This window comes from Chenopodium quinoa, unplaced genomic scaffold, assembly GCF_001683475.1.
Source record: "Chenopodium quinoa cultivar QQ74 unplaced genomic scaffold, ASM168347v1, whole genome shotgun sequence".
Classification (NCBI taxonomy): Eukaryota; Viridiplantae; Streptophyta; class Magnoliopsida; order Caryophyllales; family Amaranthaceae; genus Chenopodium; species Chenopodium quinoa.
Window position 1 is genome coordinate 4,922,011 of NW_018744026.1, and position 25,576 is coordinate 4,947,586.

At 36.5% G+C, this 25,576-nt stretch overlaps 3 protein-coding genes across 4 annotated transcripts; 1 reads left to right on the top strand and 2 right to left on the bottom strand.

Moving 5' to 3' along the window:
- Positions 1-961: 961 nt before the first annotated feature.
- On the bottom strand, positions 962-8,264 carry LOC110690311 (putative RNA-binding protein YlmH). 2 transcript variants are annotated; one of them, XM_021867132.1, is made up of 11 exons: positions 7,778-8,264; positions 6,382-6,485; positions 6,162-6,293; positions 6,001-6,074; positions 5,791-5,896; positions 5,139-5,207; positions 4,893-4,957; positions 4,706-4,804; positions 3,681-3,780; positions 3,497-3,590; positions 962-1,057 (listed from the first exon to the last, which is right to left on the bottom strand). In XM_021867132.1, the coding sequence occupies exons 1-10, from the start codon at positions 7,938-7,940 to the stop codon at positions 3,528-3,530; spliced, it is 975 nt and encodes a 324-aa protein (XP_021722824.1). In that variant the 5' UTR covers positions 7,941-8,264; the 3' UTR covers positions 962-1,057; positions 3,497-3,527. The 2 variants fall into 2 exon arrangements, with proteins under 2 accessions (XP_021722824.1, XP_021722823.1); XM_021867131.1 differs by having other exon boundaries at positions 983-1,086.
- On the top strand, positions 969-3,486 carry LOC110690312 (germin-like protein subfamily 2 member 2). The gene is made up of 2 exons (XM_021867133.1): positions 969-1,080; positions 1,618-3,486. The coding sequence occupies exons 1-2, from the start codon at positions 969-971 to the stop codon at positions 2,163-2,165; spliced, it is 660 nt and encodes a 219-aa protein (XP_021722825.1). The 3' UTR covers positions 2,166-3,486.
- A 1,543-nt stretch (positions 8,265-9,807) lies between the features above and the next one.
- On the bottom strand, positions 9,808-15,913 carry LOC110690313 (proton pump-interactor 1-like). Its single transcript, XM_021867134.1, has 8 exons — positions 15,674-15,913; positions 14,540-14,903; positions 13,208-13,393; positions 12,946-13,125; positions 12,668-12,862; positions 11,614-11,715; positions 11,013-11,528; positions 9,808-10,475 (listed from the first exon to the last, which is right to left on the bottom strand). Exons 2-8 carry the CDS (start codon positions 14,891-14,893, stop codon positions 10,140-10,142), a joined length of 1,869 nt encoding a protein of 622 aa, XP_021722826.1. The 5' UTR covers positions 14,894-14,903; positions 15,674-15,913; the 3' UTR covers positions 9,808-10,139.
- Positions 15,914-25,576: the final 9,663 nt, after the last annotated feature.

Genomic DNA, 25,576 nt, shown 5'->3' on the forward strand with positions numbered 1-25,576 from the left:
ATGTTGAAACAAAAAAAAAAAAAATACAAAGCTCTATCCAATCCTACGTAGACAAAATTGTGGGAATAAGTTTTGAAACCGATGCACATAGGGAATAAATTTACCATTAAGCAATTTTTAGGGAAATCGTTCTATTATATGATGTAGTGTTCTTCAAAATGCTAAAAAATAAGAAAGTTGGCTGCATTCGAGCATAATATAAACTATCATCCAAGATTAAGGGCATGTTCTCATAGACTGAGCTGAACTGAATATTTTATAAGCGAACGAAATTAGGAGCTGAACTGAAAATAAACGTATGAGAACAGGTCCAAACTATAAGCATTCTTTCAAGAAGAGAAAAAAAAAAAAAAAAAAAAAAAAAAAAAAAAAAAAAAAAAAAACTAAGATTGTATAATTATCATAGATTAATTGAAATGGTCAAGACTAAGAGAGAATGTTTCGAACCAAAAAATATGACAGCCTTGAGCATGCCATTATTATCCTATAATCATTTTGTGTTTCTTCATAGCAAGTACCGTTTGCATTATTGATATATTGTAGTAGATTTTAAAATGCAAGTAGCTATGCCAACTCACAAATAGAGAAGTTAACATATTTGGGATCAGAGGAAGAGAGTAATTCTTTAATGAAACATTGAATTTTATTACTCGCTATTGTCTCTATTATTTTTCCGTGACTTTTTTCTGTTACTCAAAAAGATTCTAAATAGAAAGAACAAAAAGAAACGGAAGGAGTATTACACATTCAAGTGAAATGGTCAAGCCTGAGAAAGGGCATGTTACCAGCCAAATTGCTAGCCTATTACTATTAAATTATATTTGATGCCTTAGCATCATCTACAGATTACGTATTATATAACATGATGCCAATGAATCTGTTATCAATCCTAGAGACTTGAGTATAATTATAGCCTTGTCCAAGCTAATTGCAACCGTGGTTCTTTCCTCTTGAATTTCTCATTTGAAATGGCGGGAGCTATGGCGGTCCTGATGGTACTACTAGCGGCAATTGCTACTGGGGCCTTTGCCAATGATCCTGACATGCTTCAAGATGTCTGTGTTGCAGACCATACACCAGGTAAATCTATTCATCAAAACAACTAATTCAGTCATGTATGATCTAAAAACAAGAGGTGTGAGACTGTGGGGGGTAGCTCAGAAGTAAGCCATCCCCCTTGATCTCCAAGGTCAACGGATCGAATCTGCATTTTTCCTTTCCTCAAGGCAAGAGAGAAGAAAATATATGGGTGTCACACAATGTCTCATCTTAGAAGAAAATAAATTATAGTCTTGACACAAAACTCTTAGACTAACATTAAATAATGTGAATCGTATGACATTGGTAAACAAATGTATAACAAACCTTCTATAAAAATAATCCACCTTCAGCCCCTCATTAATACTAAAGTTGTAAGGAAACAACCAAAATTTCACCATTTTGCACATTTTTAGATGGTACTACTACATTCTTAGAGTATTGTTTATTCATTAGTCCACATATATTGTTACTTCTATAAGCCTAATTACTTATTTTTCAGATTTCACCTTATTGTTTTTATTTAATTTTTTCGACAACAAATTCGAAATCTAACCTGTCAGATGATCAATGTCTCAGGAATACTTGTGAACGGGTTCGCGTGCAAAAATATTAGCACAATATCCCCACTAGACTTCTTCTTTAAAGGGATTTCACAACCAGGCCAGATCACAAACACTATTCTCGGTTCAAAAGTCACCTCAGCGAATGTCCAAGACATTCCAGGTCTCAATACATTGGGAATCTCCATGGCTCGTGCCGATTTTGCTCCCTACGGTCTAAACCCACCTCACATTCACCCCCGTGCCACTGAGATGCTCTTTGTCCTCGAAGGTGAACTATATGTTGGCTTCATAACCACCAGCAATAAGCTCATTTCCAAGGTTGTTAAGGCTGGTGAAGTATTTGTTTTCCCTAGAGGTTTGGTTCACTTCCAGAAAAACATGTCCAAACACCCAGCTGCTGTTTTAGCTGCCTTCAACAGCCAACTCCCTGGCACTCAACAGTTTGCAGCTGCTCTATTTACTTCCGACCCGCCTGTGCCTAATGATGTGCTAGCTAAGGCTTTTAACACTGACCAACACAGTGTTGAGAAGATTAGGGCTGGCCTTACTCCTAAAATGTAGGCTTTTTCCATGGTAATATAACATAAATCTTAATTCAGATGTTAGTTTGTAACATTAAGTTATTAGCAATAAGGATTGTTCATGATCAATTGGATTAATATGTTTTTCATTGATTTTTTTTTTTTTCATGTTGAAAGTATCATTCTTTACTAGTGTGTATTAATATTAATGTAAGTTGATCGAATTTGTATCATTAATACCGACTTATTATTTGCCATAAGTTTGATTTGAAATTTATTGGAATTCAAAGCATGTTGTGTCTTGTGCATCCTCCTACTAAAACCTAAATGGTCACAAAGATTTTCCCAATTTCTGGGACTGTCTTTTCCAAAATAAATAAAAAACATATATAAAATAGAAAAGAAAAAAAAGAAAGACAACAATGTGTTTAGCAACCATTATGATTTGGTTACAAAACAAATTTGGACACCAGTCTACTAACTTAGCGACCACTGTTAATAATGGCTATTTCCTACATTTTGTAGTGTGTGATCCTCCTGCAGCTCCTTAAATTATTCTTCTTGTTCAAGAAAGTATACTGTCTGAGAGTATTAAGGGTTTAACTATGAAGAAGTCATAAATGTGACAAGAATGCATAGTAACATCAGAGTTGTGATCCAAACTAATTGAAAATTTACTACGATTATTAGTTGACTTAGTTTTATTCTTGGTTCCAAGTAGTAGAACTATTATTGGAATCTCCATACAAGTAACCTTTGATTACACTACGCCTCTAAAAGTTGTTCAAAAGCCGACTTTAGCTTGTTAACAGTTACAAGCAAATGAATAAGCAAATAATTATCTGATCCAACCCCAGCCCCTCTCTCCTCCTCAATAATACACCCAAAAAGGGACTGTTCAAAAGGGGTTGTTTTGAAGCACTGGCAATGCAAAGATGAGGCCAAAACATGCCATCACACCCCCCCCCCCCCAACACCAAAACAAGGCTAGAGTTTCCCATTAAATGGTTTTCTATTGCTCTGCCCCCTAAGCCCAAGCCGCTTGCCATAATTGTTGGTCCCCCTTGACAATAAGGTATGGCTTTGCCCCTAGTTCAAACATTGAACCTCTCTTTAATTACTGTATGTAAATATATTGTATAATATTTATTTTTGACATATTCAAAGACAAGGAGAAAGAAGAACCACTAATTGTATAAGTTGATGACTTTATGTATGATGATGAATATGAAAGCATTGGCAAATTACTAAAAGAAGTTAAGTACACTAGAGTTCACCACAGACTTAACAAATAGACCAGATTGAAAAAAAGTAAACCCAGCTGAACAACATACGAAGTATTCGAAATAGTTGTGTAACAATTTATAGTACCTTTGAATATGGTCATATATCAGTCAGCTCACTACAGATATCGTATAAGTTCAACTGCATATTTTCCCTTCTTTGTTGTAACTATCTCGCTGATCTGCAAAGTGATCAATAATAATAGTAATAATAAAAATTGACATAATGATAAGTGGAACAAAAAAACTGGAATTCTAGCACAAAAACAAACCTTCAATCTCCCACTGCCACTGACTGAGACGATGTCACCAGTCTTAAGTGTAGCTCCGTTTTTCGTCACAGTATTCCAGTTAATGCGGACATCTCCTTTGCTATAAAAATGATCAATATAGTGCATTAAATTCTATTTCTGGCTCATATGTCATACATTTAGCATATTAACTCTTCCCTCCATCCCAAATAACAGACCTATGCCCCTATGGGTTGTCTCGACGTAGTAATCTATCACTTTCTAGATTTAGCATATTGGAATCTGAACCATGCTAATACACCTTATTATCTTTAATGAAACATTAGTTAAGAAATTCAAAGAAGATCTACAATGGCATGATGGAAATGTAAGACTTTAAGTAGTGAAAATTAATTAGGGAATTTTGACTCAATCCCCTGAAAAAAAAATCAGTCAAATGTGGGCATATAACAATGGGAGTAAGTTGTTACACCAAAAGCTATGCTAAAGTAGTGTATGTTGGAAGACTAATCCCTAAACACAAATGAAGATATATGCGACCAAAAGTTGAAAGCAAATCCACTTTTGCAGTTGGCAACACACGTCCAACATTGATCATAACTACATGAAACAACCAAAGGTAAATTTCATGAAGTAGCAGCAAATAGAATATATATATTCTTCATTTGCAATTGTTTCTACTAATAATGTTCTGTGTCATATGCTATATTGCAAAGGCCATAAGATCTAACTGTAATGGATCATACCAATACCAATCTATGACTATAAGAATAAGAAGAAAATGAACAAAATGCATCCACGAAAATGACAATTCACAGCCAGAAATAATGGCTAATAGCCTACAATTTGTAGATTGAATGGTGAGACACCTTCTCATATACCACACATCTACAAATAAAAAACAAGGTAAATGCAGTCTGGGATTCCCAACAAACTAAAGAAGGAGCAGGCAGATAAAAGAATATCCATATTTAAACACTAATCTACCACCATTATGAAAAGCAAAATCTAATGAATGAGAAATGAAAGGTAAAGCTCGAATCTACCTTATCAAATCAGCAAACTTTGAGCGTGAAATTTTAAATCCAGCACTAGCTATAGCATCAACTCTCAACGACGACTCTACTGTCTTCAGTGTCTTAATCCTGCATTGAACAAACAATGATTCTTATGGTGTAGACTCCCTAAAATTCGTGAAAGTATACAAACCAAGTAACCAACAACAACCACTACCTTGGTGGTTCATATTCGAGTTCTTCCAATGGTATCAATGTACAAGAGACAAAAACCTTACCAACCTGCCACAGAAAAGCTGCTCACAAAAAAGATTTTGGTAATATTTTATTTAGTGATACTTAAACATGCTCACTATTCATCTTAAAGCTTCAATACTACAATAGTATAAAGCTACAAATGGAACAACTGAAACACTCTGTTAAGCTCAAGTGCAAAAACGGGATCCAACAGAGAGTTATCTACCTTGTCTAATGATGACATCATATAGTCAACAAGCTCAGGAACAATAAGAACTTGGGCCCCTTTTTCTCCCTGTAAATCCAAAAATATATAATCAAGATATATTTACTCATAATCATATATCTAGGCTAAACAATACACGTAATAAATTTTTGCGATTTCTTTTTCATATTTTTAAGAATCCCCCTCTCAAACCCAGGGCATCCTTTCGAGAAACCAGCTTGCTTGTTTAATGTTCATCCTCAAGTATGGGCAACTGGTATTTTCAAAAGGGCATAATTGATAGTGCAATATACTTATAGTCGTATCTTGAGGAGATATTTAAGGGAGTTAGTTGGAGTAATATTATGAATCACTATCAGGAGGAGAGGGCATCACCAAATTAATTTGGATTAATCAGTGCTGCTTCATTTAGTTCTATAACATACTCTCTACACTCCTACTCAAGATTAATCGGAGGTCTAAACTCAGCTGAATCATATAAGTAGTCCTCAATCTAGCTGCAAGAAAAAGGAAGGGAGAGAGAGAGAGGCATTGAACTATGAAAACATGATAAGCTTGACTTGCTCAAATTTACCATACCTACATCTTTCTATAATTGAGCAATTATCAAAAGAAAGTTCAAAATAAAAGTCAAATGGACTACATAACATGCCTGAAGGAGAATATCTCCAAGCTTTTCTCTGGCAATCCCTGTGCCTAGAATTGAGCCAAGGAAGTCCCCATGGGTAGGTGGTTGATATCCAAAGTTCCCTGTAATGCTAGAGACAGTAATCAATTTAATCATTAAGCAATATACATATTCAATAATTATGCTTAAACACATAGCTAGCAAAAGAAGTTAGAACATAAGAGAAATGGCCACCTCAATGCTGCGACGGTATCAGAAACAGATCTAAGAACTTCTGGGTGTCCCACTGAAAGTCGACACCTCTCTGCCTACATAATTTTGAGAAACTCAAACTAAGTCGGAAGATTTTAAAAAGTCCAAGAATTAGACAACTAGCTTCAGAATAAATTTTTGACCTCCAAATATCCACCATTAGGAATAGCATTCACATCAGCTAACTTGTTTAAGGCCACCATAGCCTCATTTAATACAGGTGGGGTAAGAAAATCTGTATGCAGGACTTCTCTTCTCAATGATGCCCGGTTTGCCTTAAAACCAAAGAATATCCTATTAGACAAGTACAATAGCTACAACCATGACACCAGTTTATAAGATGAGAGAAGGAAATGCAAGTACCATATCAATAATATGCTTTATCTGTTCAATAAGGTTTCTGTCACTAACTCCTTTAAGTAATACATCCACTTCATTCTTTGTAGCTTGAGTTACTTGGCATACCTCTGCATATTTGGCCCATAGACTGTTAAATTGAAATATATGCAGACTTAAGTCCAAAATAAGTTTTCAGTTCTAGTGGATTTTCTAGAGGTTAACGACCACCATGAATTTGCAAAAGCCTAATATACAAAAAACATATTACTCAAAGGTCAAAAGCAGAGATTTCAAAAATCAGAAACATGCACACAGAAACGAACTTTGTGTAGTAATTAGTTGCTCACTTGTTGGCAAAACAGGTCTGAGACTCGTATAACCACACCGCATAAGAGGAAGAATAGTATAAGCTTACCCATCCTACTAAATAGTTATCCCTACCTCAACTCTCTCCTTTTCCCTCAACTTCCTTCCTAGTCCTTTTCTCCCTAAATTCCTTTGTCCCACCCACATCCATTTTTGAGGTCCAAAGTTTCCAAACTCAGAAACGTCATCATTTGATGAGGATCTAACCAGCTCTGCGAAGAAACATACATGTGCGGCCTTACCATTGCAGTGTTGCCTGTATGGAGGTAATTTGAAAGACTAATACAACCTAATTTTACCCATTATACTAAACATATTACGTAGTATAAATTTGTATCTCCCACAACCTCTGAATAACTATAAATGTCAAACAACCAAAGTTTTTCTGCAGCTATCTTACACTGTACAATCTTTCTCACAATATCCTCTACTCAGTGCTATGACTGCTATCTCTTCACATTCTCATACCACGATATCTCTAACGCTCCAGCCTCCAGGATACTAAACCAAGAATTAGGCTTCAAGCTTTCCACAACCAACAATAACAACTCCAACAAAGTAAAGGTACCCATGATCTCCAAAGTCCATCATTCAAAAGCTGAAAATTTTCTCCTAATTCCTTATCAAAGACACTAACTTAAAAACACTTCCAATCTTTACCATAAACATCAAGTAATCATATTCATATGCGCATACATTGAAAACAAATTCAATATTCAAGCTAGTAGCTACACATAGTCTGCATTAAATTAGCATGCATTACTGCTAGAAATTTTAGTAACCCACATTGGCATTTCATCAAACACCTTAAGTACAACATCAAAACCCCCAAAAAAATACTAAGAAATAGGGTGAAAACAACAAAGTCCCATTTCTTTTTTCACAAATGGGACAGTATCATCCAATCCTATTAAACAAAACATAAGCTAAACATTTTTTTTCTTTTTTTGAACCTGCAACTTCTGGGTGCGAAGATTTCATACTAATCAAGAGAAAATTTGAAGAACCCATATTGCTAAATCAAAAAAAAAAAATAATAATAATAATTGATTACCTGGAGAAATTGGAGATGAGGAGAGAGAAAATGAACGGAAAGTTGGGGAGTGAAGAAAGAGATTGTTGCGATAAGGAAGATGAACTGCGTTTGATAATAATCCTCCTTTAGGAGTGATGAGAATAGTGGAAGCCATGGATTGAACTCGAGATAGTACACTCATTGTTTTGTTTAATTTAGATGGATAGATTGAGTCACTCTGATACAGTTTGTTAGAGTTTTGCAAATTCTGAGCTTTCTCCTTCCCTTTCAATGAGATAAACGAACCATAATGTTTCTATATAAATGTCACTTTCAATTTATGGCCCATCAATTATTATAAGATTAAAAAAAAAATTAAAACTTAAATAAATTGCAAAATATATTAGAATATTAACAAGGGTCACATTTTTTGTCAAATGAGACTCAAGGTTGAGTATTTAAACTTAGCAACTTTCAAATTTCAAAAAAACTTAGCAACTTTCTTTTGAAGTTGTTATGGTATACTTCCTCGTTCTATTAATATTGCAACAATGGATTCTTTGCACTATTCATCACTCTTGTTTGACCATATAATATGAGTTATACGTTAAGCAAAATATAGTCAAGTGGGATCTTGTTAGATTCGTCTCATATAATACTTTCACAAAATTAAATTTTTATAATTTTTACTCTTACACAATTATAAATATTTAGCATATAAAATGTATTTCAGGATGCTTAATTTCCTCTTTGTTGCAATATTAACAGAACGGAGGAAGTACATTGCAAAAAATACTCCCTCTCTCCTAAAAATACTCACTTGAATCTCACCATTGGAGATGGTCTAATTGGTAGGGAGGAATGGAGGACTACGTGTTCGATTCCTCACAACAATAATTGGGAGAAAATTATAACCTAAACATTCAAAAATAGCCCCGAATGGAACACCGAAAAAAAATAAATCAAATATGACCAATATCAAATTGTTAATGCAATACTTTCACCATAATCTAATCTAAAATTCTAAACTTATTAAATTAAAATGTCAAGTGTGATTTCATTAAATGCGTAATTGACTAATTGTGTGGATAGCTCCGCTTTGCTATCTCTTGATCCTAGCCTCACCAAAAAATGGCGCGCTTCAATTATCAATGTAACATCATTGAGCCTGATAACAAATTAAATCGGCAGAACATTGACAAGGGAGGCTCACTCAGCCGGAAATTCGTACAACCATTGGCAGAGGGAGAAGGGGTCCGGGCACGTGCCCTACCACCATTTTAAAAAAAATTATGTTTAATATCTTTTTATTAAAAAAAAATACATGACTTCATTAGCTAATGCATGCAATTAACTATTCTAATAGTTTCAATCTTAGTGTATCATATATTCATATTCATATTCATATTCATTTGGATGAGTGGTGTACGATAGAGTTGTGCTAGTTGCGGCGGTGGAGGTGCTAGTTGCGGCGGTGATTGCAGTTAAGAGAGTAAGTGTAGGAGTGGTTTGGAAGTCGGAGTTAAATGGAAGAGGGGAGGAGTGAAAATAGGGATGGAGGAAATAAGGTTGTCTTGATGAAGCAAACCCCGGTTCATCTCCTACATAAACTTGGCGATTCCCTAGGGCTTTTTTATTACGATCCTGCCACTTCATAAACGTTTAATGTTTATCAAGGAGATGAACTTAGAATTCCTTGTCTTGATGGTGTTCTTTTTTTTCCACAATTGGTGGAGCAACAAGGGAAGATGAAAACTTGTTTGTGCACTTATTGCACGGTTGCACCCAAAGGAATGTTATGTAACTTTCAAAATCACATTTAGTCATTTAGTAAAAACCCCACTTTTTATTATTCACCTTGTTTAAAACTTCCTCTTCAGAAACTTATCCAAAAGAGATGAGACCTTTATTCGATAGTATAACTGTGTAGCACTTGATCATTGTATTATAACCCTAAATCCAAAAGCACTTGTCAGATTCAAGGGAACAAGATCTTCCAATGTGTTATTGCCCTAGAAAATCAGCCAATATGGCAATTCAACTACGAAATATGAGAAAAACATCGGGAATCATCTAGAAAACAGCAAGAATTATCTAACTACAGATATATTATAGGGTCGTCCAGAACTTAAGTTCCAAAAGTCTTAGGTTCAAAGGGTAAAAAAAGAAGCAAAACTTTAGAATACAGAGAAAAGAAGCTAAAAAAGTATCTAGTCTCGTTCCTGTAAAAACTGCGAACTGCCTGCCTGAGCTACAGAAAACTCCTTATGGATTGATAGTCCATCTCCACATTGAGATGTAAAAAACATAGAATCAGCATTTCCTACTACTCTACACTACCCCAGCTTAAACAACATACATTAGGGCGGCCAAGCATCTGTCTTTTTACCTCTCAAGACCGCTAAACTTTGATCCAGAGAAGGTACTTGTAACCAAGAACAAGCAACAGAATCGTCACAACAGCAGCAGCAGCAACAGAGCCCCAAAGCCAATACTTGTCTGATTTTTTCTTTTTAAGTATAGCCTTTGGGAGAGTACCTCGAGTTCTTATAGGTTTTCGGTGCCTGAGAACATTCTCCTGCTGAGACTTAGCTTTAGACGGGACTGGAGTTTCAACGACTGCTTCCACATCCTCAGATTTCTCAGCTTCATCAGTCTCAGGATTTTCAGTTGCCTCTTCTTCATCGGTTGGCTGAACAGTGGATGCTCCTTTCTTCCTCAATTTTTTTTCACGCTCCTATAATGGGATTAGATATAATTAAAGGGTCATAAGGAATAATTTAAAAGCACCTTTTTTCTATTTCCCTTTCACATCACAGTAACACCAGCCACTCCTTTTTTTCTTCAAGTAAAAAACCAACCACTTTATCAAAAGCACATGTTCAACAAATAAATAAACTAATTATCCCGCATTTTACTAAATGCAACATTTCTACTTTTACCCTTACCAATGCATAATTTCCATCTTTAATTATCGATAAATTGTTCAAAAAGTTGACAATCGAAAACTTTACATTGAGAATATTCTAACAAGAGACTAAACACTTAATAAAAAATAAAAAATAAAAAAAGTGAATTACAAGTTACTTTGTAAGTGGTAGTTAGTCAAACAATGAGACATGAATAGAAGAGCTTCAAATTGACATAACAAGATGGTTTCTTAATCAATGGAACAGATGATCAAATTAATACTACAAAATCAAAAAAATGAAACACAATTGAGCAAGAGTAGGAGAAGAGGGAAGCGGGGGTAGTTGAGGGAACAAGAATTTACCTTTTGCTTCTTTTCAGCTTCTTTCTGGATTCTAAGAGCTGCTTTAGCAGCAGCTTTGTCTTGCATCTTCTTCTTTCTCTCAAAGGCTTGTCTTTGTTTTTCCTTCTCTTCTTCCTTCTTCATTTCCTTCAGTTTCTCTGCATCAATTGCAGTAACATTTGAGACATCCTTCTTCGGTTTTTCTACCACAAAGACATCTTCTTCCAGGTCTCGCTCTGAAGCAGTTTTTAGATCTTTGCTTCCCTTTTTTAAATCCTTCTGAGCCTTCTCCTCGGGCAATTTTTCTTCTTTTAAAGTAGCCTTTGGAACTTCTTTCTGCGGCTTTGATGAGGGTTTAGACACCACAGCTGTCTCAGAAGGTTTTGGGGACTCTGCCCTCACCAGTGGCTTCTCATCAAAATTCCTAATTCGTCCATCTCTGCTCAACTGTCGACGGTCCAGTGATGTCAAGAGTTTCTTCTCATAATCAGCCCTAAAAGTCTTGCTGCTGTTCCATTGGGACATAAATTTCTCAACCTGGAAAATGGGAGATGAATACGATCACATTAGAATGCCATGTGAAACACTTCATATTAAGGGGAAGTACAAGTCCAAGAAAAACCTCAGTATTATAGAGTTCCTCAACGGCCTTCACATCCCTCCTGTTCATAGCAATTTCATTTGCTGTGCTTATAACTCTTCGGTTATCAAAGAAATCTTGATTCTGGAGAAAAAAACAAAGGAAAGAAAAAATAAAATGAGATATTTACTTGTCAGCAAAATGCTCAACCACAAATCCACATATTATGCCCATATATAACACAATCAACTCAACAATAATTGATGATTGATCACAGCATAGCCACAATATTAAGACAGACCCTGATGGTTTAAGCATCAGGTATGAATTTCTTTTAAAGCACCCACCCCCCTCCCAAAAATAAAGGAAAAGAAAAGAATAAGGACACTCCTTCAACAGAAACACTCCTTAAACAGAGATAATTGAAGACATTATTAGGCACACTTCAACAGAGACGGGCAAGAGGATAGGAAATGAGGGCGGTGACAACAAAGTCAAGTTGGCCACAGAGAAAGATTCAACATTCAGGCAAGCCAGCTGGTGAGCTACCAGTGCCTCACGCCACCTAATTTTTCAGGGAGGGTGGCTTGAACGAAATCTTCAATCTGCAAGTTAAGTCAGCTACCATTCTAGGTGAGAATTAATGCATTACTTCTTCTCCAAACAAGAGCCGTTGAGGAATTAAATTTAGGGTCGATCATTTAGTTTCAATGCATTTCAAACTAGAAAGCATTCAAGATAGGAAAGAAGAACTGGAAACAACTTCAATTTTTCAAAAAAGTAAAGTCAAAAGAAATCATTGCGTAAAGACTGATACCAAGTGATACATGACAGCGGCTCATCAAAACAATAAGATTACTCCCATTTTGACAAAGCAAAAAATGTTAGTAATTGAAAAAGGTGTTGGTATCCTGAACCTACTACACCACCAAATCAACTGCCACATTCTAGCTGATCGCATGTGGAAAAATGAAATTCAATGAAAAAATACAATTGACAAGAAGATTGCATAGCTTAAAGTAAAATGTGATGACAACCCAGAACATTGACAAGCAGGAAATCATGAAATCATATATCAAAGAAGACGAGAACATACCGCTTCGTTTTGTGAAGCCTTTATTTCCTTCACAGTTAAGAGGGCTTTATTTTTCTGATCCTTAACTTTATCCAGCTCAGCTTTTATGGCCTCGATCTGCTTCTTTACTGTACTCAGTTGTGGACTTAAACGATCCTTTTTTGCTTTTATTTCTGCCTGCTGCTTCCGTACTCCATCCAGATCAGTACCTAAAAGCTGTAGAAAAATTTTACCAAAAAATTAAAGTAGAAAATCATAGATACGGAAAGGGTTTGATGATATCTGATCAAGTAATATACCTTGACCTGGTCCTGGAGTGCTTCTTTTTGCCCCATGGATTCCTGAATCTTTGCCCTCATAGCACTATTGGCAATAACCTTCGGTCTTGTTGCCTCCAATTCTTTGATTTCCTTCATAAGTTGTTTCTCCTCTTTCAATGACATAGTTTCATGTTGCATCCGATACTCAAAACTTCGAATCTGCATAAATTTATACCAAGGTCAAATACATATCAGCTATTATATTACAGCTGCCTTCCAAGAATTTGTTACTTTGACTCACACGCTGATTAAGCTCCTCCTCAGACGAACATATGCCATATCCCTTCTCTCCACCACTACCACGTAAGGAGCCCAAAGCGCTCTGCAAGGGCTTCATTTCCTCTCTTTTTTCATTTATAAATGCCCGATATTGTGACCCCTCATCCTTAAAAGCATTCAACTCATCATACAGCTCAGATTTCTCAACCTGCAAAACAGTAATTAAGTGCAAATCCTCAAAATCACCATAAAAATTGATAAAGATAACTATCCTTTGCAAGATAGCAACCCAGATCTTGCAATTTCTAGAATATTTCACTCTTTGCTAAAAGTCCAGTGAAAAGCTGAGAAAGACATGGAACTATGAATCTGGTATATGGGTTGACTGTTGACCCAAGGACAAGAATGAGCAATACTCAAATTGTTCATCAATTTCCATCTGATATACAGGGTTCACATCTTAAGTTATAAAAAGATATCTAAATTAGCAGTGGACAATAAGGTTGAAATGAAGCAGTATGAATGTATCACGCAATATAGAACAAGAGGGATACACCGAACAAAGGTACAAACACAGAGACTTTAGTATAAACAATTTCCAAGCAAAGCCTTAGAACTATAACTTATACACGTAAGAAGACCCAAAGATATTTGTGAACAATTATCAATACAAATGTTCATGCACTCAGATTATGCACTAACAACAGTAACGATTAGTAAGCCTTTTCAGCTAATGCATTGAGAAAGTTAACAGACGTGAAAGAGATCAGATGAAGACAAGCAAAAAGCTCACAGGACAAGATATTTGACACGGAAATACCAAATAGTCAGATACTATAGTAATGAGGAAGAGATAGCATCCAGTAGCTTGAAATAAAGATAACAGACAATGTTAGAAGCAACGTACTAACACTTTATATAGGAACTAATGGTATTGATATAGCTTTTGCGCTCATTGACCTTATTGGAAACAAGGTACAGCATATAGCATTACAGGGAACATCAAAATACATAGTAGTGGCATAATATAGTATATTATTCAGATACACATGATTTCACAATGCTCAAAAGTTAGCAAATAATCAGAAAATGAACTCGGACAAAATACTTCTAGGAATTTAAGTCATCCCCAAAGCAATGATCCAGAGTTCCAACGGAGTATTGTTTGTTTGATTTCTTATACGGTCAGGGAAACCACATAGTTCCAAAGGAAGATCTTACTGAGTTAATAAGATATTTCACAGGATAACCAAATTGCATTCATTTGTTTATGACAATTGCAGCATGGAAAATCAACCATTTAAACTATAGAGCTTCAAAAAAGAAGAAAATAACAAAATAGCTTCTTACTGACATTTTTAACTTTCAAATCTTCAAATAACTGATTGAGTCTTTCGTTTTTCTTCCGAATTTCTTTCTCAATCTGCTCCAATTCAGCCTTCACTTTTGGGTCTTCATAGAGCCGATGCTTGGGAAAATAAAAGCAATGGGTTTGCCTCTCCTGAGGCCATTCATCAACCGCGTCCTTGGGAAAGCCGGCATTTGAGACTTCGTTTGCCTCTCCAGTGGTTTGTACTTCATCGACACCGTGTGAACCAAACGTGATCACCTCAGAAAAATCAATTTTCCCATTTTCCTTGTCAAACAATTTACCTTTCACTTCATCATTCACCTTTGGTAACTCAGATCCTGCAACTTCTACACCCATTTCTTGTTTCCTACACCAATAACAGATTCTTAATACCACCATAAAATCAATCTCTTCTAATTCTAAACCAATTATATTGCTCACAGTTACACTAATTAATATAAAATTAATACAATAATTAACAAGAAAAGTCAAATTCATAAACCCCATCACAATTCTCCCAAATTCAAATTAATTTAATAGAACTAAAACTTCTACAGCCCAAATTTTACAGTAATACCAATTATGTTACTAACACTCTTTATTTCATCTCAAATACCCGTGTTAGACCCTCGACACTCCGATATGGATACAAACCGTTCAACCCTTCCCAAAATCAGGGGATTTCACACAAATAGCCAATTCGGACACTTAACATACACATATCAGAGATCAACATACCAAAGATCATAAGATTCATAACTTTAACAGATCTCAAAAAATGAAATAAAATCAAATCAATCAGATAACAAACATGAATAATTAAGCTCTGAAAAATTGATCTAAAATCAAAAATCAACAGCACCCAATTCAAATTACACCAAGAGATGAACAATAAACATGAATAATTAAGCTATAAAAAATTGATCTAAAATCAAAAATCAACAACACCCAATTCAAATTACACCAAGAAATGAACAAAGAATCAAGAACCAATGAATAAACATGCATGCATCAAAGAAATATAACAGTAAACCCAAAAAACAAAATTAAAAAAAAAGGCGATCGATGACAGATCGAATAGATTGGATCAAACAAGAAATGAAATTAGTTAAAAAAAAAAAAAAGAGGGATAATTACCGAAAGAGGAAATCTGAAGTGAAGAAGAGTCGTAAAAGAGTTAACAGATCTCAAGACTATTAGAGATAGAAAGAAGAGAGAGAAAGAGAAAGGGAGACAAGACCAAAGTATGATTTATAGGGTGTGTTCTCCTATATGGAGAAGATTGGTGATGGAGAAGATTATTTCAGTTTTAAGTAATTTTCTCCTCTTTTTTTTCCTTAAAAAAAAGTGTAAAATTTTTCCTCTAACGACTTGTATGACTTTGCGATTTTTATTTCAGAAAATCTTATATGTGGTTGGGCATCGTGTGATAGGGTTATTTCGTCAGTGTAATAGGAGTTATCCGATCAGTGTTTAAGAGGTTATTTCGTCAGTGTAATAGGAGTTATCCGATCAGTGTTATAAGGGTTACTCAGTTTGTATTATAGGGATTACTTGATCAGTTTTATATGTGTTACTTTGTTCTTTTATAACTGGCCACACACAAGACGAGTTGTATTCGTTTTTATTTTACACTCGGATGTACGAATCTCTATAGGTAAACTTTTCTATCCGTATTTAAGGTCTATTCTCTTCAACTTAATTTTAGTTCAGTTCCTAATTTCCTTCTTTCGTAAACAATTCAGTTCAGTTCAACTCCAATCAATTTAGTTCAGTTCAGCTCAGCTTAGCTGCTCAATAAATTAGAATAGGCCGTTAGTTACTCTGTAAATTTTCTCCTCTAACGACTTGTATAAATTTACAGTTTTTATCTATCGACTTGTATAATTTTGTGATTTTCATTATATACCCGGATGTACTAGTCTCTGTGAAAACCTTTTTACTCGCATTTAATTACTATGTACCATAGCTATCTCGAGCTGGGTTGACCTTTTCAGTCCAGTTAGCTCTTTAGCTTCTTCCTAACCTATAAAAACATTTACAAAAATCGGATGTATAATAAAATAAATATTGTACCCTAAAATGATAAAAGTTATCCTATAATGAATGAAAGTTATCCATTCTATATAAGTTATTCGGATATAAATAAAATTATTTAAACTTTATGGATAAAAGTTATCCTAAATTGATGTACTCCGTATCATGTATCCATAGGAAAAACTAATTGGGTCGAACTTTGACCTTGGTTTACCTAACGTAATTAGGTAGTATATAATCAAGACTTTACCTTAGTATGTGTATTATATACAAGTATATACTTGGCTGAATTAATACTACAAATCTTAATAGTCAGTGTATTGAAATTTTTTATTAATCTATGTGTTTATTGTTCTTTAAAATGTTTTTACTCCACAATACATAACATGTGTTTATTGCTCCATAAATAGTAAAGAGTGTAGCTGGGGTTACTTATTTAGAGGGTATTTGGTCAGTCAAGGATTACTCGATCACGGGTTATTTGATCAGAGGTTACCCAATTAATTAGGTATTACAATAAATATTTTAGTGTGTGTCGGACAACCACACGGTGTGCGATCGCGATCAGCCACACAAAAAAATGCGCAATAGCTTGTATGGTCAAGTAACAAGTTTATCATATGATTACTTTATGAACTCTTCTTAGTCTAGTACGACTGTACGAGTATAAATATTAGGGGCAAATAAATCGTCTTTTATGGACAATAAAGCGAGAATCAATAAAAATGGAGGATAGCTTTTATGTGATTTGGTTGGTTTACTAAAATCTTCGATAACATCGATTTTGTTTTGGTATAATTTGGAAACGTTTCCACATTTGCTGACAACGTTTACAAGGAAATCATACATTATGATGAGTGATGGTGACTTAAAGGTCAAATTAAAAATAAATTTTAATTTTTGAAAAACATTTTAACTTTATAATACGAGTAGTTACTTTTTTTTTTCCTTGTGAAAATCGTTTTCTGTGTGGATAAATCGTTTTCTGTGTGGATACATTTATTGCAAAAGATAGGCTTTTTTTTTTTTTTTTTTGGTGCAAAAGAGGATCAAGACCCGTATTATTCATAAAAGCTAAAAAACGATTACATAACAAAGCGAGACGAAGATACGCCTATAACATCCTCCCAAAGAAGATTTTTTATTTCGATCGGAGGATCATCGAAATAAACTATCTTCTCCTCAATTACAACCCCCATATTGGCTAACTTATCGGCCACTTTGTTACCCTCCCTAAAACAATGAACTAAATTAACATTACTACCAAAGGAATTTATAAGGTTGCCACACGAATTTAGAATATGAATGCATTCTCCTCCTCTCTGATCCTTGCTTAGGATAGCTTCGATGCAGGCCTTGTTGTCCATTTGGACCATGATTTTGATAGCTCCCATCTGCTTTATCATATTGAGACCAATTTCCAGCGCTAGTAACTCAGCCTTATAGGCATTACAGACCCCAAAGTTTGCAGCATAGGCTTTCACAAATTTTCCGTATCAATCTCGAATCACCCCACCACCCCTAGCTGCACCAGGGGTGCCCTTTGCCGCACCATCTGTATTTAAAGCCAGCTAGGAAACAGGTGGCACAAGCCATTTAATAAAAACTTACTCTTTTGCTTTTTTGTTGCGTCCAGAATCTCCTAGAGAGAAGGTCTTCCATGTTTCCTCAAATTGTGATCGAAGAAAAATACCTGTATCTCCTAGGATGTCATCGCTTTTGCCAAAAACAGATATGTTTCTCCATTTCCAGATCCACCACAAAGTAATAGCAAAGCAAGTCGACCATTTTTCTGAGAAAATCAACCCCTCAGCTTCCAGATTTCTAGTTATACATTGCTTGAGATCCCCAACATAGAAAGAAGGGTATATCGCTGAACTTCCTACATTCTTCCAGATGGTTCTTGCAATTGGACAATCTCGAAATAGGTGGAGTAGAGTTTCATTCGTGTTTTGCAAACATCGATGGCAGCGTGGGTCATCAGTGAGATGCCTCTTCAATCTATTGGCATTACAAAGGATTCTATCATGGAGTATGAGCCACAAAAATGTGTGAATTCTTTGTTGCACAGGGGTATGCCACGCCAATTCAATTCCCACCTATGGTCAGTTGGGATATGATCATCCTCTCTCATAATTCTAAAGGCATACTTAATTGAAAATTGACCTTTATTAGGTCCTTTCCAGTATCGAAGGTCACCAATTTCAGGGTCTTCAATTAATTTATGAGAGGCTATGCTTTTGATACAGTGAGAGGGTAGTAGATGAGCAAAGAGATCCCAACGCCACCCCTCACCAATCCTCCACAATTCTTCCACAGTTGCACCTTCAATTGATTCAGGGATGGCAGCTACACATGATTCACGGAGAGGATCATTCGTTGCCCAACAGTGATCCCAAAACAAAGTCTTCTTACCACTACCTATAGCAACACGAGAGCCCTTCTTTAAGAGTGTTGCATTATCAGTAATACCGCGCCACATATTCGACATATTGGAACAAGGTTGAAACATATCAATGTCACAACACCCCTTACAATATTTATAGCGCAATACCCTTGACCAAAGAGACTCCGGCTCCGAAAGCATCCTCCACCCCAATTTTGTGAGAAAAGCAGAGTTCACTTGCCTTGCCGATCTTATACCAAGTCCACCTTTCTCACGCGGTAACTGCAAAGTATCCCATGAGAGAAGGTGGATACGGCGCTGTTCATACGTCCCACCCCAAACAAATCGTCTCGCTTTTTTGTCGATTTCATCGCAAGTGGTTCTCGGCAATTTTGTTGTTTGCATTGAGTAATTTGCCATTGTAGTGAGGGTTGATTTTGTGAGAGTTATACGGCCAGCAAGTGATAAGAATTTTGTCTTCCATCCCGTAAGACAACGGTCTATCTTCTCACACAGATGAGCATAAGTATCACTTGTAACTCGGCTTGTTAATGTTGGCATCCCAAGATATAAGCCCAAGTCTTTAGTGACTTCCATTCCAAGAGCCTGGCTTATTGTCTGCTTTTCCAAGGGGTTCATATTATTTGAAAAATAAACCCTTGACTTCGGTAAACTGAATTTTTGACCCGACGCTGAGCAAAAACGTGTGAGGCAATCATTGATCACAGCAGCTTGTTCAATAGAGGCTTCAGCAAAGAGAATTAGGTCGTATGCAACAAAGAGGTTCGAGAGCAAAGGTCCACCTCGACTTGCATAGACCGACTTCCACCTACCTTCAAAAATAGCCTCCTCGATAACTTGGTTGAGACGTTCCATACAAAAAACGAAGAGATAAGGTGAGAGTGGATCACCTTGTCTAATTCCCCGTGTAGGGAAAAAAGACTGATTTTTCTCCATTCCAAAACACCTTCATTGAGGGAATGGTCACACATTCCATGATCACTTCAATCATCACCATAGGTAGTCTCATCTCCATGAGTGTGTCTCGAATGAATGCCCATCTAAGCCTATCATAGGCCTTTTCAAAGTCAATCTTGATAGTCATGTAACCCTTACCCCCTTTTTCCGTTTCATAGTGTGGAGAACCTCTTGCACAATCACTATATTATCTGTGATTTGACGTCCCGACACAAAACTTGATTGTGAATCAGCAATTATCTTTGGCGGCACTAATTTAATTCTATTCACAATCGCTTTTGTGACAATCTTGTAAGCAACGTTGCATAGACCAATTGGTCTAAATTGGGAAGGTTGTTCGGTATTGTCGATCTTGGGTATGAGCACTATAAAGGTCTCATTTAAGTGACTTGGCAGACCTTTTCCCTCTAGAGCTTGCAACACCATAGAGTAAACATTCGTTGCTACATGATCCCAATTTTTCTGAAAAAATAGGGCTTGAAAGCCGTCAGGACCCAGGGCTTTAAGTGATCCCATATTATTGATAACAAAATCAATGTCATTTTTTGTATAGGGTCGTGACAACAAGTTCAAGTCTAAGTCAGATAGCCGAGTGCAAATTCCCGTAGGAATATTATAGGCAGCATAAGTTCCATCATCAGTGAATAAAGTAGCAAAATAGCTTACTACACTATTTTTGACTTCCTGTTTGTCATACACCCATTGATCATTACTGTTTTTGATAGCAACAATTTTGTTTCTCCATCTACGAACAACCGTACTCAACTGGAAAAAGGTAGTATTACGATCTCCATATTGCAACCAATCTACCCTTGCCTTTTGATACCAAAGCATCTCTTCTTGTTGGAGAATCGCATCAAGATCTCTTCTCAGAGTTGCTTCGAGTTTGATCAAACCCGAATCTCTTTGATGTGCAAGCTTCGACTGGACCCTTGGATTCGAGCCATAAGGTGTCTTTTTTCACAGAAAATGTTATGGAAAACATTTTTGTTCCACTCCTACATGTCATTCGAGAAAGAGTGCAATAAGGGAATAAGCGGTGCATTTTTATCCCACTGACTATACAAAAATTCCTCAAATTTTTCATGAGACATCCACGCAACTTGGAAGAGAAAAGGTTTATTCAAGGCTTCTCAAACCGCAACCCCCATTCCCCTGTACACAATACTCTGTCCAATCTGGCACTTCGACGAGTGTCAACTGAATTTCCACGAGCCCAAGTGTGAGAGGGTATCGAAAATTCAACCTCTAGTAGCCGATTATCATGAACCCAATGATTAAATAGTCGACTCCTACGAGAATTCTCCGAGCAGCTTGAATTGCGCTCCCAATCAAACCGGGTTTCGTTAAAATCCCCTGCCAAAAGCCTCGGCTTGTTATTATTTCGAGCAAAGTCCGAAAGTTCCCTCCATAGTTCTTGTCTCTTAGAAGGATCCGGGCTAGCATAAATTGCAGAAAAATACCAAGGGTCTTCTCCTACTTTAGAGACAGTCATCGTGATGTATTGGTTAGATTGCGAGATTGGATCAATAGTAACAAGTTCCGGTTTCCAATACACCTAAATGCTTGATGGGCGTGCGAACGGTCGTACATTCCGCACTCAATCAAACACATTTATTAACAAACACCTTACAAACCAAGCATAATGACAAGTAAGAGTTCGGTCCACAAGGAACATGATATGATTGCCAAAGATCTTTACACTTAAGCTAGCTCGAAGTCAATTGGTGAATAGGGGTTCGTCAAGAAGACAAACAAACTATGGTGCTAAATCAATGAATTAAAGATACTAGGGAATGAGATCCGCTCAACCAAGGCAAATAGGCAAACGGGGAGTAAAATAGACAAGATATAGCAAGGACTATATGTAAAATCAACCTCATGCAATTAGAAAACAACTCACACTACTAAACTTAGATTCCTCATTAGTTTAGCAATAGATGATACATAATCAAATTACAATAAGTAATGACGTACTCAATTTACACTTCCATGTCAAATTAGGCATATCATACTATCAAGCTCCTTAGTCAAGGGTAGCTAAACCTATCATGAGGAACTAACAAGCAATCTCATATAATCAATTTAATTGCAATACAAACATCAATGCTTCTCCCACATTTGCATAGTTAACCCAAAAAGGTCGAGCTTCACCCAACCCCTAGCAAGAAAACTACTCACAACTCATGTTTATCAACATGCAATCAAGAATTAGGGTTCTAAATACTTCAATAATTGGGGAAAAGTGGTTAACAATTGAAATAACTATCATCCAATAACAAATTACCAAGAACTAAGAAGATTTAAATAACATGCAAATACCAAATGAAATCTGAAATTAAAAGGAAGAAGGTTGGAGAAATTACTAATTGAAGCTTCAAATGTTGAATACAAATTGCCCAACTTTGAGAATAATTCTTGAATTTCACTAATACAATGATTTGATTTGATGAAAACTAAGCTAAATTAATCCTAAGGAATGTTTCAAACTAAGGGAGGTTTCTGAAAACTAGGCTACTGTCCTGCTTCTCCCGTCTTCTTTTAAACGACCTCAAAAGGACCTTAAATAGTCCGTACAAAATCGGCTGAGATCGGGAAAAGGTCCGACCGAACTATGGGTAAGTTCGGTCGGACTCAGGGTAGGTTCGGTCGAACCATGTGTAGGTTCGGTCGAACCTCCCTGATCCTTGTTTGGTCGAACTTTTGAGGTTCGACCTCTCCTGCAAAATTGCTGAAAACAGGTTTGACACTGCCTTCACTGCACCCTGGAGGTTCGGTCGAACTTTTGAAAAGTTTGACCACACCAAGGTTCGACCGGACCTTTCAGAGGTTCGGCCACACCTCCTCTTGCACTTCCTTTTCTTGATTCCTCTCCTTCCCTTTTGCCCCTCTTTCCTTTGTCCATGGCTTCCATGCTTGGCCAAGGGGCCTCCCACCGTGCATAGGACTGTCACGGAACCTGCAGAAGATACCAAAGTTCACGAGAGCATGGGGATGATAAAATAATGCATAAAGATTATCAAAATAAGCATTACTTTTCATCAACACAAAAAGAAGCCATAAGAGGATAATGAGGTGGAAAAACCTAAGAAAAATAAGAGGAAAAAGACCTAAATACTACCCCTAAGAGTGACATAAATGTCACTCATCAAACTCCCCCACGCTAAGCCTTTGCTCGCCCTCGAGCAAAGCAAAGGAAAAAGAACAAGGGAGAAAGAATTAGTTATTCAAACATGCAAGGAACAAAAGAAAAACCGAAATTGCTTTTAGCAAAAGCAACAAGCCATTTAAACCCCAAGGTCGCCGATGAGGACGAGTTGTGATCTCGTGAGGGTTTCCAGAGAGCATACCCCACAACTCTTACAAAATTGCGTTTAAGACAAACCAAAAACAAGGGAAAAAGAAACAACAAATCCAACACAAATCATAGCCAAATCGAGCTTTTGGAGATAACAAACATGAATGAGTGTCAAACTTTCTGAGTAGTAGAAGTGAGCATGCAAGGGGATGCCGAAAGTTGATTGAAGGATAAGCTATGCTAAGCATAGAGAACTCAAACATGCACCACTCCCCCCGCATTCCATACAATCTTACCGCGTTCCCTCATCTAGATTCAAATCCGCCCTTGGAGATAGCATCAAGTGACTCCTCGAAGGAGCCGGAACAAAGATAAAACACTGCAAAATAGGGGAACCCGACATCTCACCAGGTCATGCCTTCTCCATATGCTTGAGTTCCAGCTCCCTCCACCAATAAGTGACTCAACCAACCTAGGTCAACAGGGCATTGAAAGGGTTATAACGATGGCTAGGGGGGTAAGGGTGTGGAGGAATTTGGAAATTGGTGCTTAGCCTAACCGTGAAGCAAAGGGTGATCAAGCCTCTTTTTCAAAATCAATCATCAACCAATTTTCAAACTACGTTGCCACAATCTTGAACTATAATGCCAAACACTTTTGAGCTTTCGCTTTCCTCTTACATCTTCATTCATCAACCCTTCGTTTGTCACATTCTCTCTCTTTTTTTTTTTTTTTTTTTTTTTTTTTTAGCTTCAAAGGCTTTTTCTAGGATTTACATTTGCTTTTCTTGAACATATATTCACAAAAACACTGCTTCACTTTCCAAGTAGAACCATTCCCTTCCAAATTTCAAATCAAAACTACAATAAACCCTCATGGCTTGAGCTTCACGATTCTAAGGGTGAAAGTAAAACAAAAGGGCCATGGGCTTGCAATGTGCTATAATCAAGGAGGGGAAGATTCAACATGGTAAAGGCAAATGCAACCCAAAAATACAAAAGAAAAAAAAAAACTAATACTAGAAAACAAAAATAGTCACCGAATGAAGAATGCCTTTGTCATTCGTAGGTTAGTTCGGTCTCGATCTCGGGAGCCAGACGCCAAGTTCTAGATCTAAGCATGCCTTGGTGAGGATCCTACGCCGCTCATACAAGTAATGTTGGAGGCTTGAACAATAAAGCTCACATCGGGTTACAAAAACCATCTCTAGGGCTTCAAATCCCCTAATGAGAGCAACACCTTCTTACCACAAACAAGTGAATTTGGGTTCGATGGGCCTAACGAGTTCTAGAACAACTACCTTAGCATGAACATGTCCCAGAGTCAACCAATGGCAATCCCGAAGCATGCAAACTTATAACACTCAAGAAGCAAAGCATTCAAACACACGAGTCAACATTATTATGCTCGAAATGAAAATGAAACAACTAAGCTTTTCGTGGTTTGCCATGAATAAAAAGGAAAATCTTTTTCACCCCCTTTTTTTCTCTTTTTTTTTTTTTTTTTTTTTTTTTTTTTTTTTTTTTGATGCAAGGAGTACAAGAGAGATAAGAGGCTAGTAAACATATAATTCTCAATCGACAAACAAAGATCGTTCGGCATCAATACCAACGATCACCAGATTCCGAGGAATCAAATGCAAACAACCTCGAACAATCAACTCCATTCTAGTCTAAGCTAACTATGCACACAAGGAAAAAAAAAAAGGAAAATAGGGAAAGATCTCACCAAATGCTGCTTGAAATAGAACACAAGGCAAAATTGCGATCTCACCAAGGTTTCCGGAGCTTGAGTTGCTCCTTATCCCATCATTTTGTGCTTCCGTTTTCAAGCTACAAGGAAAGTGAGCCAAAAGAAAAGAAACACTACAACTATACAAAGAAAAGTTAGTAAACAAAGGAAAAGACTAGAATTATAAACAAAAGAAAAAGATTGACAAAAAGCTATCTACAAAATTTGGATTTTGGGATTTGGATTTTGGGATCAAGAGAGAAGAGGGAAAAACAATTTTTTTTTTTTTTTTTTTTTTTTTTTTTTTTTTTTTTTTTAACATCATCATCATAAGAATATTACCAACCAAAAATCATCTCTAACTACAATAAATTCATTATCCGTAATGGTTCTCCATATGCACAAGCTACCATCCTACCACACTATCCTCCTATGTACACTTCAACCAAAAGGAACATCCTCCCCCACCCTAGTCTTTTGCACGTCTCGAGCAAAAGGAATAGGCATGAAAGTCCGGGGGGGGGGGGTGAAATGGAGGGAGAGAACCCTCATTGGGGGTTTCTATCCTCCCGTTCCTGAGGGGGGTTCATGAAATCAAACCCCGGGCGAT

Bases quoted from the DNA above. Each gene is read 5' to 3' on its own strand.
- LOC110690312 (XM_021867133.1), top strand. From the start codon at position 969: ATGGCGGGAGCTATGGCGGTCCTGATGGTACTACTAGCGGCAATTGCT. The intron at 1,081-1,617 runs GTAAATCTATTC...TCAATGTCTCAG, and splicing joins TGTTGCAGACCATACACCAG to GAATACTTGTGAACGGGTTC.
- LOC110690311 (XM_021867132.1), bottom strand. From the start codon at position 7,940: ATGAGTGTACTATCTCGAGTTCAATCCATGGCTTCCACTATTCTCATC. The intron at 6,075-6,161 runs GTCAAAAATTTA...AAAATTATGTAG, and splicing joins CTAATGGTGGATATTTGGAG to GCAGAGAGGTGTCGACTTTC. The intron at 5,897-6,000 runs GTGGCCATTTCT...TACTGTCTCTAG, and splicing joins GATACCGTCGCAGCATTGAG to CATTACAGGGAACTTTGGAT.
- LOC110690313 (XM_021867134.1), bottom strand. From the start codon at position 14,893: ATGGGTGTAGAAGTTGCAGGATCTGAGTTACCAAAGGTGAATGATGAA. The intron at 11,716-12,667 runs GTATGTTCTCGT...TTTTTTCTCCAG, and splicing joins AGGCTTCACAAAACGAAGCG to AATCAAGATTTCTTTGATAA. The intron at 11,529-11,613 runs GTTTTTCTTGGA...CCCATTTTCCAG, and splicing joins AGGAACTCTATAATACTGAG to GTTGAGAAATTTATGTCCCA.